Source organism: Elephas maximus, chromosome 19 (genome assembly GCF_024166365.1).
Source record: "Elephas maximus indicus isolate mEleMax1 chromosome 19, mEleMax1 primary haplotype, whole genome shotgun sequence".
Lineage (NCBI taxonomy): Eukaryota > Metazoa > Chordata > Mammalia > Proboscidea > Elephantidae > Elephas > Elephas maximus.
In genome coordinates this window covers 47,884,097-47,908,771 of record NC_064837.1, presented here as the reverse complement: position 1 = coordinate 47,908,771, position 24,675 = coordinate 47,884,097, and the positions used below count along the sequence as shown (strand labels likewise).

Below are 24,675 nucleotides of genomic sequence, written 5' to 3'. Positions count from 1 at the left end.
CGCACTCCTAGGTGTTTACCCAAGAGAGATGAAAACATTCGTCCACGCAAAGACCTGTAAAGGAATGTTTAGAGCAGCTTTATTCATTATCACCAAGCCTGGGAACAACCCAAATGCCCATCAACTGTGAGTGATACAGCCATACGGTGAAATACTTCTCAGCAATAAACAAATACACAACATGACTGAATTTCATGTTGTGTATTTCAAGCATGATTGAATTTCACGTTGTGTATTTCAAGCATTATGCCAAGTGAAAGAAGCCAGATCCAAATGGCTGTATACTGAATCTTATTTTTATGAAATTGTACAAAAGTTTAAACTACAGGACTAGAAAACAGATCAGTGTTGGGGCAAGGGTGTGCAGTTGGTGGGGACAGAATACGTCTACAACAGGACATGAGAACTTTTTTGGAATGATGGGAATATTCTGTATTTTGTTTCTGGTGGTACTCATACAACTGAATTTGTATAAAATTTTATTTTATGTATATTATACCTCAACAGTGAGCCCTAGTGGCACAGTGGTTACAGCGTTCAGCTGCTAACCAAAAGGTCAAAGTTCGAACCCACCAGCCACTCCATGGAAGAAAGATGTTGCAGTCTACTTCAGTAAAGATTTACAGCCTTGGGGCAGTTGTACTCTGTCTTACAGGATCACTATGAGTCGAAATTGACTCAACAGCAATGGGTTTGGTTTTGGTTTTTTTATACCTCAACAAATCTGACTTTAAAAAAGAAAAGTGAAAATCAAAAACAGTGACCGACTATTTAGCTTTATATTTTTCTAGTGCGTTGTTGTAGTTGTTGTTGTTAGGTGCCATGGAGTCAGTTCCAACTCATAGAAACCTTATGTGGGACAGAATGAAACACTGCCCGGTTCTGCACCATCCCCACAATCGTTGCTATGCTTGAGCCCATCGTTGCAGTCATTGTGTCAATCCATCTCATTGAAGGTCTTCCTCTTTTTCACTGACCCTCTACAAAGCACAATGCCCTTCTCCAGGGCCAGGTCCCTCCTCATAACATGCCCAAAGTACATGAGATGAAGTCTTGCTATCCTCCCTCTAAGGAGCATTCTGGCTGTACTTCTTCCAAGACAGATTTGTTCGTTCTTCTGGCAGCCCACAGTATAGTCACTATTCGTTTCCAACACCATAATTCAAAGCTTCAATTCTTCTTCAGTCTTCCTTATTCATTACCCAGCTTTCACATGCATATGAGGCAATTGAAAATACCATGGCTTGGGTCAGGAGCACCTTAGTCCTCAAAGTGACACCTTTGCTTTTAATGCTTTAAAGAGGTCTTTTGCAGCAGATTTTTACAATGCAATACATTTGTTTAATTTCTTGACTGCTGCTTCCATGGGCATTGATAGTGTACTAGATGTGGAATTTTCAGTTTCAAAAAATAAAGCTTGTACTCTGGGGATTGTAGAGCATGAAAATCCCTTTACAACAAAAAATATAGCACATGTGAATAGTTTTCTTGTAATGGATATTTTAATGAATACATTTCAGAAAATACATTCTTAATCTATAGAACCTGGAGATGAATTAAACTGAACCATAGTCTGTCTATCATCACAGAAATTTATACTTGCATAGCTTCTTATTATAAAGAAAAGACACAATCTTTAAAATTTCTCCTCCTGGCTCTCCTGGAATTTTGTTTTGGTAGTTCGTTTGGGAATGTTGATGAGTAATGTTTGAAGGAAGGACTGGGTTGCTTGTCGTGGGAAGAGATAAAAGGAGTTGGTAGGTACTTGCTACTTGACTGATATCAAGCCAAAAGAAATACAAAGACTTCAGAGTAATTTCTCCTCTCACTTCAGTGTATTCTTCTAAGGCTTCCTGTGTTAAGATCTTTCTCCGGCTTGTCTCACTCAGAAAATAATGAAATAAAACTCTCGCTACCACCCATCACTCATTCCTTTTCACCCACTTCTCCCCAAGCCCATCTATCATCATTCTGCTTTTCTAATAACTGGAATTACTATAAATTATCTTCATGCTTAGTGAAGACCATAGCTCACAGTAAGCAGTAAAATATTTATTGGTTGATCATTCAATCAACAGTGTTAGGCACTGTGCCAGGCAATAGGGATAAAATAGAGAATCAAACACAATCCCTCAAAATGCCTATAAGTAGTAGAAACAGACAACGGAGTGGAAACGACTAGATCGAAGTAGCCCAGGTTGCTATGGGAGCTTTTAAATGCAACGACACTCCCTAAACAACTGAAGTTATTCCCTAGTAACCTCTGCTTTCGGAATTATCTAAGGAGTAGTTACATACACATTCAAATTAAACTTATTATCATTTCGTATTTCTTTCATTTACCCTGTCAGTCCAGTTTATTTCCTTCCTCAAAAGTTGGAGAAAAGGCCAAACTGTCACATCTTGGAAGGGACACCTTGCTTTACAGTGTTTGTGGAAAATATGTTAGGGTGGCATGAAATAAATTAATCACAATGGATTTCCACTCTGTCCTTAGGGTAAAAGCCATTTAGACAGTTACAAGATTCAAATGTTCGTAAAATATCAGAATTTTAAAAATATAAGATACTTAGGCATCAATTTAACAAAAGAGGTACAAAATCTGTACACTAAAAACTAGCAAAACATTGCTGACAACAAATAAAGAAATCTAAATAAATAAAGAGATATACCTTGCTCATGAATTGGATGACTCGGTGTAGTTAAGATGTCAATTTTCTCAAAGTTAATCTACAGCTTTAACACAATCCCAATAACTTTTTTATAGAAATTGACAAGCTGATTCTAAAATTTATATAAAATTGCAAAGGATCTAGAATTACCAAAAGCAATCTTAAAAAACAGAACAAAATCAGAAGCTTTACTTTACCTGATGTCAAGATTTGTCATAAAGTTACAGTGATCAAGACAAGGTAGTATTGGCAACAAGTTAGACACAGAGCAACAGAGTAAAGAGTTCAGAAACAGACCCGCACATAGTTCAGAAACAGACCCGCACATACGAAGTAGACTGATTTTTCAACGAGGTGCCAAAGCAATTCAATGGGGCAAGGAAAATCTTTTCAGCACGTGTTGCTACAACAACTGGATATCATTTTGGGGAAAAAAATCCTAATCTCACATCACGCACAAAAATTAATCCGAAGTATATCACAGGCATAAATATAACATGCAAAACTATAAAACTTACAAAGCAAGCACAGAAGGACATCTTCATGGCCTATACCAAGAAAAAAAACCTGTTGCTATCGAGTTGGTTCCAACTCGTAGTGACCCTATAGGACAAAGTAGAATTGCCCCACAGGGTTTCCAAGGCTGTAAATCTTCACGGAAGCAGACTGCCACATCTTTCTCCCTCAGAGTGGCTGGTGGGTTCAAATCACTGACCTTTCGGTTAGCAGCTGAGCACTGAACCACTGCACCACCAGGCCTCCTCTTATGGCCTATAAACCAAAAAAAAAAAAAAAAAAAAAACCATTGCCATTGAGTTAATTCTAACTCTTAGCAACCCTATTGGACAGAGTAAAACTGCCCCACAGGGTTTCCAAGGAACAGCTGGTGGATTCAGACTGCCGACCTTTTGGTTAGCAGCCATAGCTCTTAACCACTAACACCACCAGGGTTTCGTGACCTATAGGAGTAGACAAATATCTCTTGTAAATGACACAAAAAATTACACAATAAGTAAAATAATTTTTGACAAAGTAAATGTGGTAGGCAGCTTTTAATATGGCCCCCAAAGATCCCCACCTCCTGGTATTCACTTCCTATAATCTCCTTCTCTTGTGTGTGGGCTGGTCCTAGTGACTTGCTTCAAAAGAACAGAGCATGACAAAAGTGATGAGATGTCACTTCTAGAATTAGGTTACCAATGGCTGCCTTCCATCTTGCTGACACTCTCCCTTTCCTTCTTCCTTACTCTTTCTGATGAAACAAGCTGCCATGTTGTGAGATGCTCTATGGAGAGGACCCATGTGGCAAGGAACTGAGGGAGGCCTCCAAACAACAGCTCGTAAAGAGCGGAGGCCTCAGTCCAACAACGCAGGAGAAACTGAATCCCACCAACAATCCCCTGAGTGAACTAGGAAGTAGATTCTTCCTAACAGAGCTCTGAGATGACTGAAGCCCTGTGAAAGAACCAGAGCAGGGAACCCAGCATAGCCATGCCAGATTCCTGACCCACAGAAACAGTGAGATAATAAGTTGTTGTTTTAGGCCAGTAAATTTTGGGGTAATTTGTTATGACACAATAGATAACAAATACAATAGACTTCATCAAAATAAAAAACTTCTGCTCATCAAATGACACTGTTAAACAAATGAATAGTTAAGCCACAGGCTGGGAGAAAATATTTGTAAAACATATACTTGACAAAAGACTCGCATCCAGAATATAAAAAGAACTCTTAGAATAAGGATAAAAACAATAAAATATTTCAAAAACTCTATTCCATTGTCCACTTCAACCATTAAAATGCCTCAGAAATGCCAGCATTTTGGTAGCCAAACCACATCTACAAGATTTCCTGTTGAATCCAATAAAGAAAAGATAATTTCTCAAACCATGCATTCCAACTGGAGTTCAGAAAAGACAATCACCATGTACACAGCCCTCCAGCCAACACCTGAGTCCTGAACTCTTCCTAATCATAGCTGTCCTTCTACCCACTATTCGGCATAATAGACAAAACTCCCAATATTGATGTTGTCAACATTAACAAGCCATGACCAATTACCTACGTTCATTAGTAGCACTGGTGAGTTCTCTGCTGCGATGGGCTAATGAATTATTGTTATACAATTATTCACAAATGTCTTATTTCATAGTGACATGACATTAAGCTGTGTGATCATTTTTCAATACATTGGCATTATCGTTAATGAATTTGGTAAAGATTCGTCCAACTATCGGCAGTATAAATCACCACAGTAATCTAAACAAATTTTGAGATCAATTGCCAAACAATTCACTTTAATAAAGGATTGTGCATCTACCATGTGCAGGATGCTAGTAAGTGGCAAGGACTTACCACAGCAAGTCTTCACCTGTTTTATCAAGAAGTGATATGGAAGAATAGTAACACCTTGTATGAGCATAGATCTTTACAATCTTTAATTGATTTACATCTCCATGTGAAAATCATCTCCAGAATGACGCAAGGACATATGTAGGGCTCAGAAAGAGTTAATGACTTGCCCAAGGCCTTACAGATAGCAGGTGGCACAGATAGGTCTTGAATCCAACCAGGCTTTCTAATTCCAGATCTAGAGCCTCTTCCTCTAAAGTAGTGGTTTCTAGACATTTTTTACTGCCGGCTCGTATGGGTAAAAGGTACCCTGGTGGTGCAGTGGTTAAGAGCTTAGGCAGCTAACCAAAAGGTCAGCAGTTTGAATCAATCCATCAGCTGCTCCTTGGAAAACCTGTGGGACAGTTCTGCTCTGTCCTATAGGGTTGCCATGAGTCGGAATCAACTCAACGGCAACAGGTTTTGGTTGGTTTTAGTGGTAAAAATACTTTGAGTGTGCACTCTCAGAATGTGCATAGTTACTTATTTACAGACATTTCATATACATCATTTAAGCACCAACCTCCTTCCCCCAAACAAACAAAAAACCCCGTTGCCATTAAGTCAATTTTGACTCACAGCAACCCAACTCTATACGACAGAGTACAACTGCCTCATAGGGTTTCTAAGGCTATAATCTTTATGGGAGCAGACTGCCACATCTTTTTCCCGCGGAGCAGCTGGTGGGCTCCAAGCACCGACTTTTGGGTTAGCAACCTAGCACTTAACTACTGCGCCACCAGGGTGCCTTCATTTAAGGACAGAGGACACAAATCCATATTTCAAATAAGCTTCTTGTTAACTTCAAAGTTTATTAGCTGATTTTCTGTGAAATGGAATATGATTATACTGATGATCGTATTACATTTTACCTAATAATATGGCTGACAAAAAAAAATCTTATTAGAAGTGGAAGGGTTTCGGCTCTCTCGTGTTTTATTCATGCATCCTTGCCCTATTCTATTATCTCCCAATTGCTGTTTCTTTGCAGCTGTCTATCCTGGAGGGTTCATGTCATTAAAACCAGCAAATAAAATCTGTAAATACACTTGACTGGACATACGTAAACTTCAGTGTCTCAGTATACTGAAAGCAAGTAACTGAAGATGTCACTTACTTCACTCAGTTCTCACGGTGGACTACCCACTATTTTCCCAGAGTACCTCTGGAGTTGACTAAGATGAATGACTGACACAAATGAATTCAGAGAACCAGTGTCATTCCTATATTAAGCGTTGAAAAAGCTTAACTTATTTCTTATTTTCTAACATAAGAGTTTTAAATAGAAATTCTGAAGTCTTTTTCCTACAACCCAACGGGTTGTCTTGTACCTCCTAAGGGTCCATACCCTACTTGGACACCAGTGCTTTATAGTACCCAGCTCTTCTCCTACCAATTCTAGGTCAGTAATTCTCAACCTTATCAGACCTAATGCTCTGTATTTTAAAACAAATATTTTTACTCACTCCCTTTACTATCCAGAAATGAAATGCATAGAGAAAATAACTTTTAAACACACAGGTTCCTCACACATCATATATACATATATATATATATTTCCTACATATGTATATGTACATACATGTGTGTACACATGTTTATGTTTATAACTGTAAATGTAAAAAGACAAACAAAAGGAAAGTTACTTATCATCGAATTGTTTACATTTCAATATGGAAATGTTCAGCTACACAACCATATAAGAAAACATAACCAAGTAGTCAAATGACTGCACCTATATGCAGAATCAACATGAATGCAACAGCCGCAAATGAAGACTAATAAAATATGAGCTTATTGTTGACTAAATACCATGCACAGCAGTGCTGTTAGCAATGGGACTTTTCAAACACCTCTTGATAAAGTTTAGGACAAAATAAAGCATAACTTTCTCTTGATTTACACAGTTACACTCTTGGAAAACCCAATTAAAACCATACAAAAATTACCAGAATTAGTTTCCAGACTCAGATAATTATAAACAGGTTTTTCACCTTCACAAATATTCCAAAGGAGATTCAAAAGTCATACGAAACACAGGACAACTCGTTGGGCAGGGAATCACGCATTTCAGAACCTCATGCCAGTAATATCTCCTATCATTTTGATGAACAATACACACACACACACCCACACACACATCTCCAAATGCACCCTAGGGGGCAGTACTCCTTCTACTGAGATTCAGAACTAGGTGCTTGTGTATCACTAATTCCCACAGGAAAAACATTGTCAACATGTGTTCCCCAGGAACCCTTTGGGCAATCCTTTTATAAACTGGACGTAATCCTGGTGAGAAGGGGACCGTGTCTGCCTTACTCATGCCTGTATGCCCAGCCTCTGTCACGGTTTCCAACATACAAATAGCTAAGGCTCAACAGATACATTGGTTAAGCAAATGACCAAAAACTGAGCAACCTAGAAGTGAATGAATGACCTACAAGATCACCAGGTCAAATCCAGTGACTCTAAGGTTAAAAGAATGAGAAAAGGAAAGAGCACTCATACCACTCAGTTCTCCCTTGTGCCAGGCACTTGGCTAGCTCTCCGTCTTCATTATTTCTTTCCTGGTAAATATCAACACTCTGTTACAGGCTGTCCGTGATCTTTGGGAAGGGTGCCCCCACCTAGTAACAGTCACTCATTCTTCAGTAGGTGCATCCCATAACCACAACTCACTCTACGTCTGGTGATTGTAGGGGCATAGGACACTAGATTGTGACTAGTGAGGACACTTCTAAGTGCAAATCTGGGTTGTGCCACTCAAATGCCTTTTGATTCATTCACTGGGGCTACTTGTTCTTCTGTTTCTCAGGGACTAAGAGAGAAGGTAAGGACTGAATCTGGCAACTCCCTACAGTAAATCGGTAAAAGCTGTAAACACTGTTGCAAAGAGAACCCTCCACCATGATTGTTGTTTTCAGGTGCCCTTGAGTAGATTTAGACTCAAGTGACCCCATGTGACAGAGTAGAACTGCCCCATGGGGTTTTCTAAGCTGTAGTCTTTATAGAAGCAGATCAACAGGACTTTCTCCTGCAGAGCCGCTAGGCAGGCTCGAACTGCCAACCTTTCTGCTGGCAGTCAAGCATTGCGCCACCAGGGCTCCTTCCACCACGATTAGAACAGAAGCAAGGTGGAGCAGGAGTAGCTGTATCAGAGAGAGGGCGCAGCTACTGAACCACTTCTAAGGCTTGGTGCACAGTTGTGCCCCACCAGGAAAAACTTTTAAGAACAATTATAGGGAGGAGGGGAAGGATTTGGAATCCCTGGGGCTTTAATTGAATGGACCTCATCTTGACTTGATTACATCTACAAAGACTCTATTTCCAAATAAGGTCACATTCATAGGTAGCAGGGTTAGGATTTCAACACATCTTCTTGGAGCACACAGTTCAATCCAAAACAGCTTCCCATTGTGCTTAGGATCAAATTTCGAAATCCCTAATCTAGCCAAATAAGGCTCTTCGTGGGCAGCCCCCACCGTTTTCTCTCCCTGCACACTTGACACCAGCAAACACAGATCTTCTTACAGTCTTTGAAGGCCCCACTGTCTTCTCTCCTCAGGCTCTAGCAATCCCCCACCCCACAGAATGCCCCTCTGCCCCTCTGCCTGGCAATCACTTTCTCATCTTTCAGGGATCTGCTTAATGTCATTTCCTCAAAAAGATTTCACTCAGTCTAAATTAGGTTCTTCCCATAATCATCCATGTTCCGTCCTTCCTAATATTTAACACACTTTAGAATTTTACAGTTATTTGCTTAAGGCCCACCTCCCACACTAAACAGTAGGTCCCATAAAAGATGGGAAGGTGTCTGTCTTCTTCCCCTCTGCGTTCCCAGCTGTCAGCACAGTGCCTAGCATGCATTAAGTATTTCTTGAATGAACAACAACAACAAATGAATGATACCTATAGTGATTGCATAGCTACAAAAGTTTTATTATGCTGTTAACTAGAAATTCCAAAATCAATTTTTTAATATATCTGTTATTCATTAAAGGAGTTTTGCATTGTTTGAGTTTTACTTTTCTACCTGATTTTAAGGTAGTTAAATATACCAAAAGAAATGTTGTACTGAGTCAGAAGACCCATCCTGAAACTGACTCACCCAGGTTTGTGCTCTGTGTCTTCAGTTTCCTCATCTTTAAAACAGGCAAAGGAAACCTCTCACTTTCTAACTCCCAGGCTCGTTGTTAAGGTTCAGATAAGATAAATAAAGCGCCTTCCAAGTAGATTCAGACTCATGGTGCCCCTATGTGTGTCAGAGTAGAACTGTCATAGGGTTTTCAATGGCTGGTTTTTTTCAAAGTTGATCACCAGATTTTTCTTCCAAGGAGCCTCTGGGCCAACTCAACCTCCAAACTTTCCATTAGCAGCTGAGCGCATTAAACATTTGCACCACCTAGTGGAAGCTATAAAACAGAAACGGAGATTCCAACTCACGGTGACCCCAGGTGTTACAGAACGGAATTTTTGTGTAGGGTTTTCCTGGCTGTAATTTTTACAGAAGCAGTTCTTTCTTCCGTGGAGCTGCTGGGTGGGTTCAATCCGCCAACCTTTAGGTTAGCATCAGATTACAAACCGCTCGTGAGATCCAGGCCCCTAGGAAGATGTAAAAAAAAGCACCATATAAATGTAAGAAAACCTCTTCTTCGTGTTCATCTTGATTTGGGACTTGAGAAAATGTTGCGGTTGCTTCTAAGCATAGGTCTAATAGCTTCCAGCTGAGGGCGCGCAAGTGTCAGACTGAAGTAGAGGACCAGCCCAAGCATGGGAGTGGTGCGACAATGTTCATTTGAAGACAAACGCTGCCACCTGGTGGAAGTGGAAGGTCAGGGGCAAGTGTGGTTAACAACATGGGATCATGAGGGGTGATGACAGGTGCCCGCTGAAGAGAGGAGAATCGACTTTTTTAAATGTATGTTTTTAAAACAAATAACTTGTTTTCTTTTATGTTGTAAAATCTTCTCTTGGAAATAATATTTTTACATATGCAGGATTTAGGCACGTTACACCAATTACCTACTTATCTAACTAGTTACAGTTAATCAGACTCTGAAGACATTTGTAATTCTTTATATATTTTAATATTCTAATTTTTAATATTTAAATATTCCAGATAAAATTAATTTTACAATGCACACAGCATGTTAAGATTACTGATGGGACTCTATAATGTAGATACTTGTATTAGCATGTGTCCTTCAGAGTCATTATTTACATCTAAAGTATGCTCACGGTGCCAGAATCTCAAGGCCATCTTGAACATGCTTGTTTACTCTGAGGAAATTGCTTAACGTTTCTGGGTCTCAGTTACCTCATCTGCCAAACAAAAGGACTGAATTAGGTGGCATCTAAAAAGGTCCTGCAACTTCACCCAGAGAATGCATTTAATTGCCATCCAATGACAGCCATGTTACCAACTAGCCAGGCTTCAGGCTGCTGCCACCAATGCAGTCCTAGAAGGCACCCCTGACTGTGCTGGTGGCAAAACAACTTTATATCTGTCTTCCCCACAGAACCTAAAACGGAGGCCCTCCTATGCTACCATCTTCACCCCCACCCTTCTTGGCTACCACCTCAAAGGGATGCTTCTCAGGTCACTTTCCTTGGCCTTTCCTCCTTTCCTTTCAGTTCAGTCTCCTCCCACATACACCTCTATTTATAACAACAACAATAATAATGGCTGCCATTTATTGCATGCTTTCTGTTTGAGGCACTGTTCTGGTCACGTATTTTTCCCAATTCCATGTACTTTTTCTAAACATTCACACCTATTCTTCATCTTCATCTGGGACGTTCCACCGGCACCTCAAACCCAGTTGGTCCAAAATTGAACTCAGAACCTTCCCACAGACATTCTTCCACGTGTATTCCCTATTTCAGCTAATCAGTCTTATCATGGTTACCTCAGTGTCTGAAATCAATTACCTAAGTTGCTATTGTTGTTAGAAGTTGGTTCCTGACTCATAGCAACTCTGTGTACAACAGAACAAAACACTGCCTGATCCTGTGCCATCCTCACAACTGTTGCTATACATGAGCCCATTGTTATAGCCACTGTGTCAGTCCATCTCATTGAGGTTCATCCACCTTATCGCTGACTCTCTATTCTACCACGCCTGATGTCCTTCTCCGGGGACTGGTCCCTTCTGATAACATACACAAAGTATATGAGATAAAGTCTCACCATCTTCACTTCTAAAGAGCATTCTGGCTGTACTTCTTCCAAGATAGATTTGTTCATTCTTCTATCAGTCCATGGTATAGTCAATATTCTTCGCCAACACCATAATTCAAAGGCATCAGTTCTCCAGTCTTCCTGATTCATTGTTCAGCTTTCACATGCATATGAGGTGATTGAAAAATACCCTGGCTTGAATCAGGTGCACCTTAGTCCTCAAAGTGATATCTTTGCTTTTTAACACTTTTTAAAGATGTCTTTTGCAGCAGACTTGCCTAGTGCAATGCACCTTTTGGTTTCTTGGCTACTGCATTGGTTGTGGATCTAAGTAAAATGAAATCCTTGACAACTTCAGTATTTTCTCCATTTATCATGATATTGCTTATTGGTCCATTTGTGAGTATTTTTGTTTTCTTTATGTTGAGGTGTAATCCATACTGAAGGCTGTGGTCCTTGATCTTCATCAGTAAGTGCTTCAAGTCCTCTTCACTTTCAGCAAGCAAGGTTGTGTCATTTGCATAACAAAGGTCATTAATGAGTCTTCCACTAATCCTGATGCCCAGTTCTCCTTCATATCGTCCAGCTTCTCAGATTGTTTGCTCAGCATACACATTGAATAGGTATGTTGAAAGGATACAACCCTGACACACAACTTTCCTGATTTTAAACCATGCAGTATCCCTTTGTTCTGTTCGAGCAACTGCCTCTCGGTCTATGTATAAGTTCCACACGAGCACAATGAAGTGTTCTGGAATTCCCATTCTTCACAATGTTATTCATACTTTGTTATGATTCACACAAAACACAAAGACCTAAAAGTCATCCCCAAATCTGTCAACTCCAAGTCCTGTCAACTCCATCCAAGTTCTGTCAACTTTATCCCCACTGCCTTTATTCTTTCCACCTGGACAATTGCTCAAAGGTTATAATTGGCCTTCTAGTTCATTTTAACTTGATCATGTTGCCATCTGCTTTTTTATTGAGTATGCATTCCAAACTCTTTAGACTAGCCCAGAAGGTTAAACACAATCCTGACCATAAACTTCTTAAAGAGAGTAACCATATCTCTTCCATCTCCGCATTTAGTACCACGTCTTCATTTTTGCATTTAGCAGAGAACGCCAGACATAGTAGCCATACACGTTAAATAAAGGAGTGAATCCAATACTTCAGTCGTTGTTCAAAGTAATAAAGAGGGCACTACAACTGGGGTGAGACCGAGGAGTTTACCAGGATCATGTTGCTGTTGTTAGGTGCCATCGCGTCGATTCTGACTCATAGCGACCATATGTACAACAGAATGAAACACTGCCAGGTCCTGCATCATCCTCACAATTGTTATGCTTGATCCCATTGTTGCAGCCACTGTGTCAGTCCATCTCGTTGAGGTCTTCCTCTTTTTTGCTTACCCTCTACTTTGCCAAGCATGATGTCCTTCTCCAGGGTCTGGTCCCTTCTGATAATGTGTCCAAAATATGTGAGATACAATCTCACCATCCTTGCTTCTAAGGAGCATTCAGGTCGTACTTCTTCCAAGATTTGTTCATTCTTTTGGCAGTCCATGATATATCAATATTCTTCGCCAACACCACAATTCAAAGGCATCAATTCTTCTTCCGTCTTCCTTATTCATCCTCCAGTTTTTGCATGCATGTGAGGTGATTGGAAACATCATGGCTTGGGTCAGGCACACCTTAGTTCATGACATCTTTGCTTTTTAACACTTTAAAGAGGTTTTGCAGTAGATTTGCCCAATGCTATGCACCTTTTGATTTCTTGACTGCTGTTTCCATGGGTGTTTATTGTGAATCCAAGTAAAATAAAATCTTTGACAACTTCATTTTTTTTTCCATTTATCATGATGTTGCTTACTGGTCCAATAGTGAGGATTTTTGTCTTCTTTGTGTTAAGGTGTAATCCATTCTGAAGGCTGTGGTCTTTGATCTTCAGCAGTAAGTGCTTCAAGTCCTCTTCACTTTCAGCAAGCAAGGTTGTGTCATTTGCATAACGGAGGTCGTTAATGAGTCTTTCTCCAATCCTGATGCCCTGTTCTTCTTCATATCCTCCAGCTTCTCAGATTATTTGCTCAGCATACAGTCTGAACAGGTATGGTGAAAGGATACAACCCTGACACATGCCTTTCCTGACTTTAAACCATGCAGTATCCCCTTGTTCTGTTCCAACAACTGCCTCTTGATCTATGTACAGGTTCCTGAGCACAATGAAGTGTTCTGGAATTCCCATTCTTGGCAACGTTATCCACAGTTTGTTATGATCCACACAGTCGATCACCAGGATCATAGTTTTTAAAATAATACACTTTTGCTCTAGTGATATAAAATATCTGTTCTGTAGTTTCTGTTGTTAATTTATCTCTGTAGTAAATGAGACCCTACTGTAGGTGACGGTACCCTATCACAATCATGCTTAACTTTTAAAACTTTATAATACCCTGTACCAAATAATGACGGTATATTTCTAGGGTCTAGATGAAAGTAAAGAATTACTCACTCAAAATTAGAGTTAAAATAATGAACTTAATATAGAACTAGCCTTATTATATTTAAGATAACAAATATCCTGAAGCAATACCCAAGGATGTTAGACATTAATTATTTTTTAAAATCCCCCAATTATACATAATTTCATGCTAATCAGAATGATGCCATTTCTCTTTTGGCAGCATCACTCAAATAGGAACACCCCAATAGTTGTGTATAAAAGCCCAAAGAAACCAGCAACACACAACATTCTGCCCTCCTTTACATTACAGCTACCCACAGACAAGGTGGACATTTCTCGTAAGACCATGTCTCTCCGATTTTCTAGCAGATCCAAGCATATTTGCTTACGACCTGGAACTGGGTCTGTCAGACCACCCAGTGGAGGTGCTGCTGGAAGTGGTTTTGCCTGTGCCTTGGGAGGGGGCTTGGGCAGTGTTCCTGGTGGGAGCCATGTTGCTGGTGCCCTTGGAAATGCTGCTTGTGTTGGCTTTGCTGGAAATGAAGGCAGACTCCTCTCTGGGAATGAAAAGGTGACCATGCAGAATCTTAATGACCGCCTGGCATCCTACCTGGATAACGTGAGAGCTCTAGAGGAGGCCAATGCTGAACTAGAGAGAAAAATCAAGGGTTGGTATGAAAAATATGGTCCTGGATCTTGCCATGGACTTGATCATGACTATAGCCGATACCACCTAACCATTGAGGATCTTAAGAATAAGGTGAGAAATCACAAATTTGGAACTAATCAAAATATTAAAAACTAAGAATTACCTAGCCAAAGGCACAGAACTGCAACTGAAAATGTTTCTAAACTGTTACTTGTCATTTATATTGTATCATGTTTATTTTTTTGATAGTTCTTCCTTTTAGTTAGGGAACCCTGGTGGTGTAGTGGTTAAGTGCTATGGCTGCTAACCAAAAGGTGGGCAGTTTGAATCCACCAGGCGCTCCTTGGAAACTCTGTGGGGCAGTTCTGCTCTGTCCTTCAGGGTCACTATGAGTCGGAATCGACTCGACGGCAACAGGTTTTTTTGTTTTTTCCTGTTAGTTAAAAATAAGTATTTTGATTTATAAATTTCAATGTATTTAAAATGTTACTAGCTCGGCTGCTAATGAAAAAGTTGGAGGTTCAAGTCCATCCAGAGCCACCTCAGAAGAAAGGCTTGGCAATCTTTCTTCCCAAAAGTCAGCCTTTGAAAACCCTATAGAGCACAGCTCTACCCTGACACACATGGAGTTGCCATGAGTCAGAATCGACTTGATGGCCACTGGTAGAGTAGTTCCATTTTAAATGTGTATTTTGAAGAATATTCATAGATAAGAAAGGACTACATTCTAAGAGGGGCATGAACAATGCAAGAAGAACCGTATCTGTAATTTTTTTAACTTACATTGAAGACATTTTGATTATTACTTAAGGAAGTAAATTTTTTTATACAAAAGGTTAGTTGTGCAACCCTTTTTATTTCCTAAAACAATAATTTCATAGAGCAAACTTACGTGTTGCTTTCTCCCTTTTGATTTCTTCTAGATTATCTCTTCCACTACGGCTAACGCTAACGTCCTTCTGCAGATTGACAATGCCAGACTGGCTGCTGATGATTTCCGGCTGAAGTAGGTGGTTGAAAATGATGGTGCTCTGGAAAAAGCATCCTACCTATTTGATTTGTTAAATAAAATTTCAATTGTATCTCAAGCAGAATAAACTATAACATAAAAGATAAAAAGAACAAGGGATTGATGTTATAATATTATAATCCAAGTATACTGAAATTTTCTACGTATTTATTACATCCTTGGGCCAAAATATCACTGCCTTTCTGTGCCTGTCTAGCACAGCGCCAAGCACGAAGTGGATGCTCAGCAAATATTCATTGACTAAGTAAAAATATTAACTACAATAAAATCCTCAAATGGTATGTTTTTATTCTGTTGGGATACACTATTAGAATGTGTGCAACTGAATAACGGCTGATAATCCTACTCAGAATTGGGCAAGGGGTGGAGGAACATTTTTTGTACACATTTTTATTATATTTAGGTCCTAATTCAATTTCTAATTGTCCGTTTAAAGCAACTGACATTTTATTTTTTGATTCCTTGAGGTAGTCTAACTCGTGCTAAAATTCATTTCATGCCCTGCAAGGTATGAAAACGAGCTCAGCCTTCACCAAACCGTCGATGCAGACATCAACGGGCTCCGGCGAGTCCTGGATGAGCTGACGCTCTGCCGGACTGACCAGGAGCTGCAGTTCGAGTCCCTGAGTGAGGAGATGACATATCTCAAGAACAGCCATGAGGAGGTAGGAGAAGCTTTACTTCTGGTCAAATCGTAATTCTGTACCTCTTAAATGCTTTTGTTTTTATTACAAAAGTAATTTATGCTCATTGTAATAATTCAAACAATACCAGGGCATATAAAGAATTCCATTTTCTCCCACTCTGCCCCCAAGTAATAAATAGTAACAATTTGATCTGTATCCTTCCATGTTTTTAGACTGATGTAATAATCCATCCATTTTAAAATAATACATTATTTTTGCTTTAATACAACCATAAACACTTTGCCCTTGAGTCCATTACGACTCATAGCAACCCTACAGTAGAGTAGAACTGCTCCAAAGGGTTTCCAAGGAGCAGCTGGTGGATTCCAACTGCCTTTGGTTAGCAGCCATAGCCTTAACCGCTGCACTACCAGGGACCCTTCATACAGCCATCTTTCTTTAAACCAGATTATTTCCTTCCGAGGGCCATCTTGGGGTCAATCTTTTTGCAAAAAAACCTCTCAAACTAGGAAAAAATATCAATGTACCTTCCACTTAAGCACATTGGGTTTATTTTAGTATTTAACTTTGCACAATAATAACCTGATTATTTGACACTTAATACCAGATAGCTTTACACCCCCCCTCAAAAAAAGATTATGCCAAAAGTAACTCCAAAAAGTCTCCAAAACAATGGATGAGAAATTAAAAAAAAAAAAACTATGATGTTTATCAGAATTTTATAGAGAGAGAGAACCCTGGTGGAGTAGTGGTTAAGGGCTACAGCTGCTAACAAAAGGTCAGTAGTTCGAATCCACCAGCCACTCCTTGGAAACCCTATGGGGCAGTTCTACTCTGCCCTATAGGGTCACTCTGAGTTGGAATCAATATGACACCAATGGTTTGGGTTTTTGTTATACACACACACACACGAACTATGACAGGAAGTGCCACATCATTGAATGGAGATAACTAAAACATCGTCTCCTTGCTCCAAATGAGAAAATGATGAGAGGGGGAAAGAGAAGGGATATTAAAATGAAAAAAGTTAAAGTACAAGGGAAACAAGGAGAAGGAAGAGAGTCACCAAGCAGAGCTCTGGAAGAGTCAGACCATCAGATAGTAGAAGCAAAAGTGTGAGAAGCAGACCCATGATTTGTAGAGAGGGTGGTGTCAAGAAAAGAAATGGACACCAGGGAAGGAAGAGAAGAAATAGCAACCACAGCAGGTCAGCAAGCTGGGGGCATCATGGAAGCACTAGGATCACACAAGAGAATTCATTGTCCCCTTCAAAGACATACCAGTAGAAAGAGGCTACCTTTGAATGCACCAAGGATAGAGGAAAAGAGTCACTCACATCTCAACATCCCGTGAGGGTATTATATTTTCCACACTCACCGGTGACCAGTGTCCTTAGTGATAACTTTAAGTAGTTGATTTTCTAACTTTTATAGTGACAAGAAATTTTCTTCAAATTGAATCTTACACAAAATTCCAAAACATGGAAATACATTACTCAGTGGTTTCCTTAGGCAACGTAAGTCTTTTTACTTTCAGTGGACACAAGAAAGCCACTGATCTAGATCACAAAAAAATGGCTTAAGAAAGTAAAGTTACCATTGTAAAAACCCATCAAAAACTGTTCAGATGAAAAGGTTAGCGACCTAAAGAACAGAAGTTCAGGTCACTGGTCTGTTCATTTACCCAGAAAGCCATTCTCTGATGAGGTTAGACAGCTTAGTGATTTCACCTGGGACATATCCTAAAATACAGAGGCCATAGAGTGTAATTACTAAGGGAAGATGCTCTGTAGTTAGCGTGTCCTCATTCAAATCCTGGCCCTTCCCAATACTAGATAATTTAAGCGAGTTACTTTACTTCCGTGTGCCTCTATTTCCGAATCTGTAAAATAAATCTAGTAATACCTAGCTCATCCAAAACCAAACCTGCTGCTGTAGAGTCGATTCTGACCCTATAGGGCAGAGTGAACTGCTCCCTAGGGTTTCCAAGGACCACCTGGTGGGTTCAAACTGCCAACCCTTTGGTTAGCAAACAAACTCTTAACTGCTAAGCCACCAAGGTTTCTACCTACCTCGTAAAGACGTTAAAAGTCTTAAATGAGTTAGTGCATGTAAAATACGTGTTAGCTGTCGTCTCTAAGACAAAAGCTCACAGAGGGCTCTATCCCTATCAGCAAGAACTCTACCTGACAGTCAAAAATTGTGTGTTTAATAACTCTCTGGTCTTTGTATCTCATCCTCATTCAAAAGAATAGAGATCTTCTCTTGGGATACTGTGACTGCTTATTGTTGTGGTTGTTTTAATTAACAAAAGAGTAACTAATTAAATAGATGATTGGCATGAATATGGATAGAATAAGTCAATTAAAAATTTGTGTGCCATAAATTGTACACTCGAACCTAAGCCACAAACTTTGAGACATAATGTTTTTAAAAACTCTTCTCAGACTGCATGCAGACATAAGATGCCCCTAAAGATATATTCATGTTCCCCTCCCAGGAAGTGAAGGCTCTGCAGTGCGCCGCTGGAGGCAACGTGAACGTGGAGATGAACGCGGCCCCGGGGGTGGACCTCACCGTCCTGCTGAACAACATGCGAGCTGAGTATGAAGACCTTGCAGAGCAGAACCGCAGAGATGCTGGGGCCTGGTTCAGCGAAAAGGTGAGACCAGCCCAAATAGCCCTGCCCATGTCCCTATGGTGGTGACAGACCTCATTTAACCTGTGTATGCCTGGCTTCCCAGAGTGCCATTCTGCAGCAGCAGATCTCGGATGATGCTGGCGCAGCCACCTCTGCCAGGAATGAGCTGACAGAAATGAAGCGCAGCCTGCAGACCCTGGAGATCCAGCTGCAGTCCCTCCTGGCAACGGTAGGCAAGAGCGTGGCTTGGCTTGGATTTTGTGTTTCTAAAAAGCCTAAGAGGAAACCCTTCCTCCTTTACCTACAAATACTTAACTGAGTGCAGAAGAGAGAAGGAAAAGACAGACACAGAGATGCTCAGTTTAAGACAGTAGAGGTATATGGTAAAAATTCACCACAAATAGTTCAAAAGAAAAGTTTAGCTACATAAAGAACTTAAGTTCAGGTCACTGGTCTGGTTATTTGCCCAGAAAACCATTCTCTGACTAGGTCAGGCAGCTTAATGATATGACCTGGGACATACCCTAAAACAGAGAGGCCATAGAGTGTAATTACTATGAGAAGATGCTCTATAGCTGGAGTGCCCTCGTTCAAAAAGAGAGACAGACAGAGCATTTTTTTCCTCCTTGAGATCACTGAAGAGTCCCTGGTGGTGTGAATGCACGTGGCCGTTACCCAAAAGTTTGGTGGTTCAAGTGCACCCAGTGGCACCTTGGAAGACAGGCCTAGTGATCCACTTCAGAAAAATCAGCCACTGAAAACGCTATGGAGCACAATTCTACTCTGACCCACAAGGGGTCACCATGAGTTGGAGTTGACCCAACGGCAACTGGGTAACTGGAGATCACTGAGGATGTCTTTCCTGGCCAACACCCAGTCGCTTGGTGCCCATTTCATTCAAATAACCAATGCTTCTTGTGGTTCCTTCCTTGAGTGGTTCCTCCTAGCCCCGCAGAGCAAGCAACACCAGAATTGCTCCCCCTGCAAATTAAGTGGCAGGCCTCCTGCCATGTGGCCACACAGGGCAGAGCCAAGTCTCGAACCAGCATCTCCTAATATTTATGAGGACATATTAAAAGCCATACTGTACTTTCCATCAGGCACCAAAAAAGAGGGTACACATCTGCATCCCAAAAGAATAGCGTCAGCCTCTTCAACCCCAGTGTCTGGGGAGAGGTCCAATCCCCACACACCCCACAGAACCTGGCATTCGCAGGCACCCAGATTACTTCAAAGGTTACCATGGAGACAATTCAAGACTAAAATCAACCTTCCCTTCTGGGGTGTGATGTGGCGGCACCCAAAAGGATTGATTTTGAGGATTATGGCACACTTGTGGATGAAGCGTTCCCTGTCCTCACAAGAGTTTCACACTCCCTGAGGCCACCAGATGGTGACACAAAGAGAACAGGTCTATTACAGAAATGAATGCCGCGAGGCTGGGAGGAAAAGATGACTCAGAACAATGGAAAGATTCTATTCTTACTTAGGCACCATAAAAAGGCTTTCTTACTTCTATACAATATGTAGATGGAAGACTTGGTTTTTACCATTGAATGACTCCAACTTTACCTTCTCACCTTTATCACTACTGCCAGATGGTATTTGAGACCCTCCTGGCCACTTGGAGCTCCAAGAACCCTCCTCTGTTCCCCATTTCCTTCTTTCCTGCAACTCAGATCCTAAGGACACTGTCCCCGCTGCTATGGCCTGAGCACACATCTTCCCTCTTATTTCTTAGCTAGGTTGAAGGAAATAAATTCCTGAGACCCCAGATCAGAACTGTAAGCATTTTCACATGGCGACCCCATGTGTGTCAGAGTAGAACTGTGTTCCATGGAGCTTCCATGGCTGATTTTTCAAAAGTAGTTCGCCAGGCCTTTTTTCTGAGGCGCCTCTGGGTGGACTCAAACTTCCAGCCTTACAGTTAGCAGTTAAATCTGTTAACCATTTGCACCATCCAGGACTCTACAAGAGTGTTAGCAACCATAAAAAGGGATGCCATGTGAGAATACATCATCAGGAAAATTACAGTTTTGAAGTGCCAAGCAGACACCACATGGGCATGCTGTCCTGGGCTTCTCTTACCACTTGTTGCCTCACCCTCCCCACAGGCATCCTGTTTGCCTTCTACATCTATGCCCTGGAGAGCCAGCTGCACCCAGCACCACCCACATAATGTTGAAGTTGGTGGTTCTCAGCCCATTAGACCCAATGTCTGCCCTTTATGATGAATATTATATAATTCCCCTTTCACAATCCTAAAAGAGCCCTGGTGGCGCAGGGGTTAAAGCACTTGTCTGCTAACCAAGAGGTCGGCAGTTTGAACCCACTAGCCACTCCTCAGGAAAAAGATGTGACGGTCTACTTCCATAAAGATTTCAGCCTTGGAAACCCTATGGGGCAGTTCTACTCTGTCCTGAAGAGTTGTTATAAATCAGAATCAGCTTGACAGCAGTGGGTTTTTGGTCTACAATCCTAGAATGAAATCAATAGTAATATAAATTAGTAGTACACAAAATTTAAAAAAAAAAAAGTAAAATGCCACAACTGCAATAAAAAGAAAGAGTACAAGGGCAGCATTTTAAAACAAAATGTACATAATGTGTAGATAATTGGACCCAACTACTCTATAACATGTAAAGCAACAGAAGCTTTTACCTTCTTTTAACAAATAAATTTTATTTTAAACTGTTTAAGATCAGGAGTCACTCCACACAAGAAATAAAGGAAAATGAAAGAGTGGAAGCGTGGGTGGACACTAAGATAACAACTAATGTCAAGAGAAGTAATAACTGCCCAGACGTATTTATATACGATAAGAGAAAGAGGAAAATTACCTTAATTGAAGTAGGGATAATGCGCCAAGACAAATTACAGACTATGGAAGTAGAAATGAGGACGTCTAATACTCATACGAGTAGTGTCAAAATAAAGACCTGTTTTTGTCTTATGAGATGGAGAATGACAAAGTATCTCAGAAAATATACCTCTTGTCTTGAAATTCCACCCATGTTAAGGCATTCAGGAAACCCTGGTGGCGTAGTGGTTAACTGCTATGGCTGCTAACCAAGAGGTCAGCAGTTCAAATCCACCAGGCACTCCTTGGAAACTCTATGGGGCAGTTCTACTCTGTTCTGTAGAGTCGCTATGAGTTGGAATCGACTCGATGGCAGTGGATTTGGGTTTTTTTTGGTTTAAGGCATTCATTCAATCTCAAGTGCTTAATTAAAAGGCCTTTGGTGGACGGCAGAAAATAGAAGACAGATTAGGGGAAAAAAAAAGAAAAACAGCACAAAAGGCCTTGGAAAAGTGGTGGGGTAGGCCTCTGGACAGTAGAAGAATATGACTAAAAGGCAACAGGTGACACAAAATAAGCATATAATTTCAAAATATAAGTTTTCCAGGGTAGATTTCTTATCACGCTACCCCCTAAAATCTTTAATGTATAGGTTGGCAATAATATGACATATTGGCTAAATATCATGATTGTCTAATGGAACAGCCAGGAGTCCCTGGGGAAAAAGGTCACCAGTTCCACCTGACCGGTACATGTCAGGTCATCCAGCATGCCTAGTCCCCACCTAGTAAATGCCAATCATGTCACCTCCCCTACACACACTTTACTGTGACAAGACCCACAAACCCCAAAGCTCGCTTGAGAAACAGGAGTCTACAAAGTCTTCAAAGGCATTTCATCCCTTGCTACGGCATCTTTCCCGTCCACAGAAACACTCCCTGGAGTGCTCCTTGACCGAGACAGAAGGCAACTACTGTGCACAGCTAGCACAGATCCAGGCTCAGATCGGGGCCCTGGAAGAACAGCTGCATCAGGTCAGAACCGAGACGGAGGGTCAGAAACTCGAGTACGAGCAGCTGCTTGACGTCAAGGTCCATCTGGAGAAGGAGATCGAGACCTACTGCCGCCTGATAGATGGAGATGGAAAGTAAGGAAAACCATGTGGATACTCACTTTTTACCTATTTTACACCAGAGCCACATGCTCCCACTCGCTCGCCACACCTCCAAGCCTGTTATTTTTCATTCCCACTGCAGAAAAGCCTGTATCTCTTCCCTAAGCTGTCCTCTCTTCAATATGTTGTACATCACAGTGTCTTCCTCACCTGCCTCAGGTGGCCACAATAGTCCCTGCAGATGCTCCCACTCATTGTCCATGTTAATTATTGTGGATTTCAAGATTCTCCCCCCCAGACTTTACCCTCCTTTCAATTCATTCCTAATATCTCTGCCCCCAGTCCCTGGATGGCACAAACAGTTAAGCACTCAGCTATAAACCAAAAGGTTGGTTTGAAATCACCAAGAGGCGCTTCAGAAGAAAGGCCTGGGAACCTTCTTCTGAAAGATCACAGACATTGAAAACCCTATGAAGTAGTTCTACTCTGAAACACATGGGGTCGCCGTGAGTCAGAATCGACTCAACGCCACCTGGCTTGTTTTTGGTTTTTATTTATTTATTGACACATACACCCCCAGGCTCCATAAATAAACGCATAAGTACGTATTCAATCTCTTTAAGCTTTAAATTCCTGGGCTCACAAAAATCGAACAGTAACAAGTTTTTTTTTTTTTTTATTCTCTAGTTTTTTTTTTTTTTAATTCTCTATTTAGATTATATTTAATTACTTTCAGCTCCTGCACATAAAATTTTGAATATTTTTCTCTATGGAAAACAAAGATCTCTTTTTGGCACACAAAGCTCACTTGAGTTTATATTTATCGATTGACTCAATGACTATTTCTTAAGTGATAGTAAAAAGAAATGTAAAAGATAAACTTCATTTATTTATTTTACAGTTCATGTTCCACATCAAAGGGCTTTGGATCAGGAAACTCAGGGGATGCATCTAAAGGTAAAAAAAATCTATTTCTATTGTAGAAAATACTTTTTTTTTTAATTGTGCTTTAAGTGAAAGTTTACAAATCAAGTCAGTCTCTCATACAAAAATTTATATACACCTTGCTATATACTCCTAGTTGATCTCCCCCTAATGAGACAGTACACTCCTCCTCTCCACTCTGTATTCCAGGGTCCATTCAGCCAGCTTCTGTCCCCCTTTGCCTTCTCATCTCCCATCCAGACAGGAGCTGCCCACGTAGTCTCGTGTCTACTTGAGCCAAGAAGCTCACTCCTCACCAGTATCATCTTCTATCTTACAGTCCAGTCCAATCCCTGCCTGAAGAATTAGCTTTGAGAATGGTTCCTGTCTTAGGTTAACAGAAGGTCTGGGGACCATGACCTCCAGGGTCCTTCTAGTCTCAGTCAGACCATTAAGTCTGGTCGTTTTACTAGAATTTGAGGTCTGCATCCCACTGCTCTCCTGCTCCTTCAGGGGTTCTCTGTTGTGTTCCCTGTCAGGCGGTCATCATTTGTAGCTGGGCACCATCTAGTTCTTCTGGTCTCCGGCTGAATGTAGTCTCTGATTTATGTGGCCCCTTCTGTCCCTTGGGCTCATAATTACCTTGGATCTTTGGTGTTCTTCATTCTCCTTTGCTTCAGGTGGGTTGAGACCGACTGATGTATCTCAGATGGCCACTGCCTAGCATTTAAGACCCCAGACGCCACTTGCCAAAGTGTGTAGAAAATACTTTTATCTTGATGGCAATGATACGCTATATCAGCAATCTATATTTAAGTAATTTTAACTAAAGTGTTCTAACTTAAGCTAGTATTTTAAGTGTCTAACTTAAACTAATATTTTAAGTGAGTAAAACTATCCTAAACTCTTTCATCAAAAAAATATATAATCTATTCTATTACCACCAGCAAGGGAATTCTTTGTCATGTAATCTTTTAGGTTGAATTGTGTCTATTCACATATGTTTTATTTCTAGATTTATCCAAAACCACACTGGTAAAGACGGTGGTTGAAGAGATAGATCAACGTGGCAAAGTTCTTTCATCGAGGGTTCAGTCTATTGAAGAAATGACATCCAAAATGACCAATGGCAAGATAGAACAAAGGATTCTGTTCTAG

The 24,675-nt window shown here is 40.7% G+C and overlaps 1 protein-coding gene across 1 annotated transcript; it reads left to right on the top strand.

The window, feature by feature from the left end:
* Positions 1 to 14,059: 14,059 nt before the first annotated feature.
* KRT28 (keratin 28) lies at positions 14,060 to 24,675 on the top strand. Its single transcript, XM_049858825.1, has 8 exons — positions 14,060 to 14,473; positions 15,286 to 15,368; positions 15,901 to 16,057; positions 18,539 to 18,700; positions 18,783 to 18,908; positions 22,409 to 22,626; positions 23,495 to 23,550; positions 24,533 to 24,675. The coding sequence occupies exons 1-8, from the start codon at positions 14,060 to 14,062 to the stop codon at positions 24,673 to 24,675; spliced, it is 1,359 nt and encodes a 452-aa protein (XP_049714782.1).